The sequence below is a fragment of the Phyllopteryx taeniolatus genome, chromosome 3, assembly GCF_024500385.1.
Source record: "Phyllopteryx taeniolatus isolate TA_2022b chromosome 3, UOR_Ptae_1.2, whole genome shotgun sequence".
In the NCBI taxonomy this organism is placed as follows: Eukaryota; Metazoa; Chordata; class Actinopteri; order Syngnathiformes; family Syngnathidae; genus Phyllopteryx; species Phyllopteryx taeniolatus.
In genome coordinates this window covers 24,193,305-24,202,869 of record NC_084504.1, presented here as the reverse complement: position 1 = coordinate 24,202,869, position 9,565 = coordinate 24,193,305, and the positions used below count along the sequence as shown (strand labels likewise).

At 40.4% G+C, this 9,565-nt stretch overlaps 1 protein-coding gene across 1 annotated transcript; it reads left to right on the top strand.

Moving 5' to 3' along the window:
* The first annotated feature begins 1,503 nt into the window (after positions 1 to 1,503).
* rgs7bpa (regulator of G protein signaling 7 binding protein a) lies at positions 1,504 to 9,395 on the top strand. Its single transcript, XM_061767802.1, has 6 exons — positions 1,504 to 1,713; positions 3,083 to 3,249; positions 4,551 to 4,681; positions 5,891 to 6,038; positions 6,405 to 6,475; positions 7,924 to 9,395. The coding sequence occupies exons 1-6, from the start codon at positions 1,564 to 1,566 to the stop codon at positions 8,013 to 8,015; spliced, it is 759 nt and encodes a 252-aa protein (XP_061623786.1). The 5' UTR covers positions 1,504 to 1,563; the 3' UTR covers positions 8,016 to 9,395.
* Positions 9,396 to 9,565: the final 170 nt, after the last annotated feature.

The following is a 9,565-nucleotide window of genomic DNA, read 5'->3' as shown; positions in this document are numbered from 1 at the left end:
CCTGAGAGGACATGCAAAGCTCCACACAGATTGGACCCCAGAACCTCTCGAATGTGAGCATAACGTGCTAGCCACTATACACCGTGCTGCCTATTATGGTCATAACACAATACTGCTTTTATTGTCCAAAGATCATATAAAATATAAATGTAAATAACATCTACCTATCTATGGATAGGTATGAAGCCACTGGATATTTTGAGGGGTTGGAAGAAAAAAAAACATACATATGTGACTTTATTATACATCGCAGAGCTGTCCATTATTTGGCTCTATGAACTCCAGTGTTATAGTTTTGTCAGAATTACATTTAAAAAAAAAAAAAAAAAGTGTTTAATAAGTTTAGAGGCCGTATCTTTGTGACTTGTGCAACTGTGTGCCAGGGTCGGGTTAGAACGGTTTTGGTAATTACATTGAGCAGCGCAGCCTGGCGGATCAAAAAGTGGATGGTTTGCACCATTGTGGGAGTGTTTACAGTCGCCGCCAATCAAAGCGGCTCCTTTCCTTCCCTTTAAATTGGCACAAAGACAGTCTCGACTGAGATATCTCTCTGTGCGGAAGAGGACGATGCGTAATCGCAGCGATCCGTGCGTGAGTGGCGCATTGTTACTTCTCTCGCGGTATGGGAACAGACAATGTGAGCGGGTACCCTTATCGAATACACAATAAGCAGGTGATAACCGCGAGCGACTTTTATATATGTCTGTGCCCCTCAGTATCCATCTGCGGCGATCAAATTCACCAAAACCCCGTTAGACTAGCGGTCTACCTTGCGGAAAGATTTGAACGTGGTCTGAGTAGGTGCACGTTTTGACCCACTTTCTGCCACCAGATTGTTCTAGACGCCTTAAATGTCTATGGAGCTTGTGGGGGAAAGGTTTGTTATCTCTGTATTGCGGATTTCCACCTCTATTGCTGGTAGGTCTGGAATGTATCCCGGCGATAAACGGGGAAGGATGGGGTGCAGCCTGCTATAAAATGCTCCTCCAAGGTTACAAGAGGAGGAACCACCAAGGAGGGAGGGGGGAGATTTGTGAATGAATGTGCAGATTTGCATGCCAAAGTGAGACCACACACACACACACACACACACACACACACACACACCCACACAATTGGTGAGGCGGTGACGTTTGCAGCCTTCTCGCTGCGAAAAAGGAGCAGCAGATGCTTATCGGCCAGCAGCGCTCGACATGGACGCGTTGTGCGGGATGACGCGTGAGGAGGATACGGAGAAGAGAGGAGCCCGGCGCTTGTGAGCCGCATGCTGCGGGAGTGAAGGTGACTTGATGCGAGAGAGCAGGCGCTCCTCATCATCCGTTGGCATCTGGGAGCGCGTCTGGCCCCGCTCTAGGGAGGCGGTGTGAGGGTTTGGGGCTGTGAGGGGGACAAGCGACTCACAGCCATAAGCCAGGCTCGAGTCTAGGGGACGGTAAAGAGTTGAGAGGAGAGGAGGAGGTAGAGAGGGTTGGGGGGCCGGGGGAGGGGTGGGGTGGGGTGGGGTAGAAGCAGGCAGGAGAGATCGTTCCGTATCAAGACTGTTTTATTAGTGGGTGTGTATGCATGAGTTCTGCATCGAACGGGCGCAAAAACCGCCCCAGATCGGCCGGGACCATCTCCCAGATCGGCAAGCCCCTCTACCGAGACCCCCAGCGGCGGGAGAGCACGGAGAGTAGCCGCCGAGCCCAGCGCTCCGTGGCCGACTGCAGGATGGTGAGTGGCGGACGCTCTCCTCCTCTTTGTGCATCCTGCACGCTCGTGCACGTATATGACGACACGGAGCAGCATGCATGACAGAGTGCACTAGACTGTGCATCTATAGCAGTGGATGTTCCTTTTTTTGGGGGGGGGGTCACCCTCTCCAAAACTGCATGAATGAGTGTCCACTGCTCTGATGATGATGATGATGTGATGCAAACACATATGTGAAGCGGACGTCATGTAAGGCTCCGTGAAATGAACGCTCTTGCAGGGGCAGCACGCAAGTCAAGCAGCTTTTTTTTTTTCCAGTCTTAGTTGGTGCAAAGTCAACATAGCACGATCGATCATCAGCAGAGTCATTAAAGCTGTGAGCTCTTTTGATGACAACTTTTTCAGGATTATGCTGTGTTATGTTATTTGTTATTGTTAGGCTACTATTTTGCAATTAAACCGGTTGCGTTGCATGCTTAATTTATCCTTATTTTATAAATAATATTTGTATTCATTTCATATTATTATTGTTGTTGTTGTTGTTTATTTTTAAAGTTGCACATGCACTTGCTGTGTTGTAGGATCAATTTATTTAAAAAAAAATGTAAATAGTATTTTAGGATTGGTATATTTATTTAGAATCTTTTCAATTGTTTTATTGTTTTATTTTTTTGAATATTTGTATTTATTTTTAAATGGGCATGCTTAATTTATTTGATTTGTAATTGTATTCTATAAGTATTATTTTATTTTGATTGAAATGTTTGTATTTATTTATTTAAAAATGCATATGCATTGGTTGCTTTGGTGTTTAATTTATTTTATCTTTTTATTGCATTTTATGATTAATTCATTCATTAATTCTGAAAATAATTTACTGATCAACTGGCACTATTCGGAGCAGAGACACAACAAGCCACATTATTAGGTACACCTGCACAGTTTAGTAAAGATCCAACACAAGAGTTGGAGGAACCAACAACAACAAAAAAAACATGATTATAATTTTACTGCAATCAATTTGATTTTTTGTCTAACTTACTTTACCAATTTGTACGCAGAAAACAAGTCACAGTTTTATGTGAAGGATGTTCAAGTGTAATGTACGTATTTCCCCACAAAGTGGAGCTTCTTTAACAGTGCCTCCGTCCACTTTAGTGCTGGAAATCATGAGCAAAAAAAAAAAAAAAAAAAAAAAAAAATGCCAGACAGGATACATTGGCATGATCTACAATCATGCATTTGGATTTTAACGTCATTATTTGCCTTGGAAAGGCAGATTTTTTTAAAAAAACAGCTCTTGTATCGGATCTCTTTCGGTGTTGCAGGCGCAAATGTGCATTCTATTTGCTTAACCTTAAGTGATGTTTACACTGTGGTTGCAACCCAGATCGTGCAAGAGTTCAACACGCTGGTGGCTCTGTACCGCGAGCTGGTCATCTCCATCGGCGAGATCACCGTCGACTGGCCCAACTTGCGGACTGACATGCTGAGGACTCGAACCAAAGGCTGCGAGATGGCCAGGGCCGCACACCATAGTCTCACCTTGATAGCAGGGTGAGTCATCCCATACTGAATGTCCCCTACTTCTACTGAAAAACTCAACGACTTCGTTTTTTTTTTTGTGCTCTTTCTATAATGCTGTAAGATTTTCTAAAACTCCTTGTTTTGTTTCTAAATATGTTAAATATGTTGGAATATAAGTACTGAAAACAGATGCATAGACTGAGAACAATATATCTTTAGTATTGAATTGTTGAGATTTAGCGTAAACGTCCTTTTCTTCATCTCTGTGGGAAGGATTTTTTTGGCCATGAGGTCACAGGACTTGGGTGTATACTTTCTAGCATCAGTCCCTCCCCCACTATTCTCTAAAAACACCAAGCACCCTTATTCTATGCAGTGGCCATTCGGCAGAATTGCCACTTCCTCATTCATTAACTTGACCCATTACTATGAGTATAGTGTGCAATTGGCCAACAAACTATGCCCACAACTCCAAAAAAAACATCTTCCCTGAAGTGTAATATGTTTTATGTTATTTAGGCTACAATGTCTCTGCCGTCTGGCCCCACTCACGTTGTTTTGTGACGGACGGGATCTGGAGGTCTGGTGCAACGGCGTTGATTCACGGCTCGTTGAATTTCAACGGAGACAAAGGGGTGGCCGCCCCAGAATCGTTGCAAATTCTTCTCTCCCCACTTAGTAAGAGGAGGAACAGTCTTGATTGACAGCTGAACGTTCCGGGGAGACGGGATTTTGAAAGCATTTAGCTCCACGCCCACAGCGTCTGGAAGCTTAAAAGAACTTCTCAATTCTTGCCTTTTTTTCACATACTTTGTCTTATTATTATTAATATATTTTTTTTTTAATCCATTCACTTATTCTCTGACTTGTAACAAAACTCTTTTCCGTGTGTCAAATTTCCAAGAGATTTTTTTGGGGTCTTTGGTCGCACTGTAAATGTTCATGAGTGCACACAGTCCTGTGTGGCAAACGTCCACTCAGTGCTTTCACTCTTCGGCGGGTGATTTAGTGCTCACTCAGTTCTCACCTGCTGTAGATTGAAGTGTGTATGAAGCTGCTGCAGTGTGTCATAAAAGCCAGTGATGAGGGAGCAGCAGCTAAATAAATCAGACTTGATTAGCTTTTTATGTCGGCACATTTCATAACTACAAACTCAAAGATGGACACTAATATCATCAAGCAAAAGTGAAGGAGCAAATCTGCCACTTATTTGTCAAATTTATAAATGGGCAGATGACTAAAGATTTTGTTGTATGCTAATTTGTACACAAACATTAAAAAGGCGACTTTCCATGTGGCCCATTGAAGTGATCAATGATCTTTTTGTTAAGGCCGGAGGATGGCGAGATTCACCCGGAGATCTGCAGGCTCTTCATCCAGCTGCAGTGCTGTCTGGAGATGTACATCACCGAGATGCTCAAGTCCTTCTGCTTGCTGGGATCCCTGCAGCTCCACAGGAAAGGTAAACACACCCACTGGCACAATTTGGGTGAAACAACTGAAGTGCCAGCGGCTGACATATAGTTGTCCAACCTCAGTTTTCAAGAGAAAATTAGGAAAAAAATATTTCTCTTTCATAGGCTCTAATCCCAACGGCACTGATGACGCAAATGATTGCCATGAATAGCACTTTTATTGCACAAAGTGGCATTTTGTGTGCTTTTGTGCAAAAAGTACTTCATTTTATGACAAAACTGTCAGTGGGATAAATGTAACTTTTTGTTAATGAATATTCATAGGCTCTAATCTCAACTTCACTTAACTATTGGCCAAATGTAGTGCTTTTGTAGCATAATGTGACATTTTCTAGGTTTTTTTTAAAACTGTCGTTTTGAAAATAAATGCCGATATGATGGCCAAAAGCAGTACTTTTGTTACACATTGGAGCATTTTCAATGTTTTTGTGTGAAAATTACCTTATTTTTGTTGAAAAGTGGCACTTGGGGAAAAAAATAATGTTTTTGAATGAATCATTCATGGTCCTACTTCCACCTGCATTGAAATGACGGCCAAATACGACACTTATATTGCGCAAAATAATATTTAGTATCTTTTTGTGCAAAAAAAAAATGGCACACCTAAATTTGTTTAAATGAATCATTCAAGGCCCTTATTCCAACTGTACTAAAATGATGGGCCAAATACAGTACACGTGTTGAACAAAGCATTTTTTTTAAGTTGCACATGCACTGGCGGTGTTGTAGGTTCAGTTTATTTTCTTGTATGTTTTAAATAGTATTTTATAATTTATTATTTATTAATTGATTATTTATTTTTATTTTTGTATTTATTTACTTAACGTACACGTGCACTGGCTGCTTCGGTGTTCAATTCGTTTTATTTTATTATTGTGTTGTACAATTATGATATAATTGACTTGAAATAAGTAATGACAATGTAAATATATATTATTAGTGAATATATTAGTAAATATATATACAAAACAAATGTAAATGTAATTATGATATATGATTCTAATAATATTTGTCTTGCTGTCAAGACCCTAAACATCAGTTATTGTAATTGTCAGAGTAAAATGCTGTAAGATTTATTTATTTATTTTTTAAACCTGAAACAGGTATAGTTTCTTAGCAAAGGACTTTTTGTACCTTTTTTCCCCTGAATTGGGAACATAACGTTTATGTGCATCTGTTTTTCTGTGCGGCGCCAGGCAAAGACTCCTGTAGCTTCGTCCCCTCAGTGGACAAGAAGACCGAGGAGAGCTCGGACGTCCCCATCCTTGAGGACACGTCCTCCTCGCCCACCGACGGCCCTCCGCTCGGCGGGCTGGTGGCCACGGACATAGAAAACATTGAAAAGTAAGTCCACGCTGAAGATGCTTCATCAAGCAATTGTGTGTATAATATAATAGAAATGTATAATCACCTCATCATGTTACAATACGTTATCCCTGCATTTCATTGTTATTGGATTTCTTTTTAAAAACATTGATTTTGAAATCTGAACTCATGGAAAATAGTGGCAAACAAACATTTCAGTATACAGTACAACTATTGCGCAAGTTATGTTTCGGGATTTGGTGAAAGAAAAATGCTTGTAATACTGAAATAAAAGTGACCAAAACTGTACATTTTAGTGCAGATTTTCGGACAAAATACAGTAATAGACCCACTTTTTATACAACATGAAATCATCTACTATTTTATTTTATTCTATTGCTACAGGGACATGAGGGAAATGAAGAACCTTCTCAGTAAACTCAGGGAGACGATGCCTTTACCGCTGAAGAACCAAGGTGTGTTGGGACTAGGGCTTGAACGATAAAAGATTTTTTTTGTAGCCAACCCCAATGCGATGTAAGTCGAGTCTAAGTCGACTAATCGATGACGTCATTGATATTTTTACAGTAAAAGTACAGCAGTCCCCAATGTTTTTTTGCACCACTGACCGGTTTCACCTAAAGAGACATTTTGACGGACAGGCATAGAAACAAAACAACAAAACATGATTAACAATACATCTGACTACTACACTAATTATAGTTGTTGTAATTAGTGGGAGTCCTGTGCTTGTTTCTCTTGAACAAACTGGTTGGTCTCATTTGGTGTTCCACAGAGAAGACTTTCGAGCCCTCTGTCAGTCGCTCTGTGAAGCAGACTAGTGGCAAACGGAATGGCCAAAGTGAGGCTAACCGCTGTGCTCATCCACAACCATCTAATTTTTGTACTCTCAGACCCGCATAGACGTACAGCATGTAGACTATGTCGCCTTGTTGGCCAGACATTTCGTTGCCTCACACAGTGAGTAGTAGTAAGTCCTCTCTAAATTGCCCAATTGGAAGATGACATGCAAAAAAAACAGGTTATCAATTAATCGACTTCAACTGTTAAACATCGTTGCAGTGCAGAGAAGTAAAGTTGAATCGTCGACTAATCAGTTTAACCCAAACTTGCTACGTTATACTTTATATCAGTGGTTCTCAACTTTTGTCAACTCGGGACACGCATTTTCCCGTTGTCGCAGCTGTAAGTCGCGACCCACTTCTACTGAAGTAAAGAACAATAGAAGCTTCCAAAACAGCCTTCCAAAACATATTAATATCTTATTTTTACCATAACTGGTACTATGTACACTATAAATATGAATATATTGGCACCAGTCTCTTCTTTTTAGTGAAATGAAGGATGCATACCAAACTGTTACAGTTTGAAGAGTCTGAATTATGTTATAAAACCACCAATTGCATTCTTTCAATGTTTACATGCCTCAAGCAATTCCATTTGAGACGCATGCCTGTTAAACTTGTTATTTTCCAAATAACAGACAAGTCTGACCTGGGATACAAGTTAAATATTTCACTGCTGGCTGCAATGTAACCCAAATTTGTATACCAGTCAGAATGCAACATTGTCCATCACTTACCAACGCTAATGTAGTACTAAATCCATAATAACAGTAAATATTTGTATGAAAAAACACTAACTGCCCTAAGTGATGGTGTCTTCTTGTGGCGCTGGAAAATCTACAGTATTCTGCAACCTCGAAATGTATGTAGCTACCGTCGTAACCTGAAAAGCCCTTGTAATTTTTGACAACCTGTCCACGACCCAACCAAAATGGCTCCGTGACCCACTTTTGGGTCCCAACCCACCAGTTGAGTATCACTGCTTTATATACGGTATACTATACAACAAACAATGTGAAATAAAATTAAGTTTCCTATACTTTCTCTGTGGCTTCTAGATGACAGCAGTTTGCTGAACCTGTCTCCCTACCCGCTGGTCCGACAGAGGAAGAGACGCTTCTTTGGCCTCTGTTGCTTGGTAACCAGCTGAGGTAGCAACAAAAACAACAAGAGACAAAATTGTCCTTTTTCGCCCTCCACTACTCTACTACTGCCATTTTCAATCAAACAAACAAAAAATAGCAAGGCTGCCCATTGTTCTTCTCCACGGAGAATAAATAGCAACACAGTCCCATGGTTTTGGGTCAATGGAGCCGGTTGTCCGGTGTTTAATGGAAAACAGAAAATGTATCCCTCCTGTTATGTTTTTTTTGAAAAGGCCAATGTGAGTCACTGCATGTTTAGGCAGTAAAAATAATAATTATGAAAATATTTAATTAAACGAAGAACAAAAATACTGCTGTATCCCCTTGTTTGTTTACATTTTTCAAAACAGTGGTACAAGTGAAGTAAAAAAAAAAAAACTTTCAGCTGTTTTTTTGAACAGGACAAACAGTCAAAACCAAAATGAAAACACTCACAAGGAGCATGGAGAAAACACTCACACTCGGCAACATGACTGAGTCCAGGCTCCTTAGCCACGCCCTCTTCAAAGCACACTAACACACAAATTTACTAGTGTGTGTGCATTCCAGACTTGGTGCTTTGTTCCTCTTCATAAAAAAACTTTTTTTTTTTTTTTTACATTCTCTTTTGTTTTATTATGCTTCTCACATTTTACAATGCAGTGCAATTCTCATTAACACATTCACTGCCATTGATGGCTTTAGAAGTCAAATATCCATGTTAACTGGGAAGGCTGGCAGTGAATGACTTTTAAACCCCCCCCCCCCCCCCCAAAAAAATGGTGGCGTTTCTTTTTCAGGGCTGGAGCGGATTAATGGCATTTCAATTCATTTCAGGGGGGGGATTGCTTTGATACAGTACATGAGTAAAGTGAGCCACCAGCTTGGTCACAGAATAAATTTAACTCGTACGTCAAGGTACGACTATTTTATTTGAAGTTCAAACGGGTCAAATTGACCCGCAATATAACAGGAGGGTTAGGAATGTAAATGTCTGTTTTGCCACCTGAATGTTTGAGGATGGCGAGGAAGTCATTTTGATGTGTCGTCCAGTCAAGTAGTTTCTTGTTTCGCCTCCTCCCTGTTCTTAATTTAGTCGTCAATGAAAGATAAAACTGTATCTTAACTTTACAACTTCAAAGTGCAATATATTGTATGATAACATGGAGAGAAATTCTTTGCACACACACACACGCACACATATATATACACACACATATATACACACACGTATAGTATTTATGGAGTTAAACTGGTTTGTTATTGGTTACTGGTGCTCAGCATGGCGCCACCTTGTGGACGATGCTTGTTGTTCGTATTTAGGGCCCCTTGGAGGTACAGTTCAGTACACGAGGATGATGTAGATCATTTTACATTGTTAATAAAACTTTTGTTATGGAAATGAAGAGACGACTGGGTTGTTTATTTTCCTCTTCAAACCTCCACTGGGTGGAGACAAACCACCACTGAAGATATTTGGGATGTGGCGCTCAAAATGCTTTACCGTAACAGTTGACTTATTTATGATTTACACATACTGTATGTAACTAAATCCCACCTACAGTGTGTAATAATC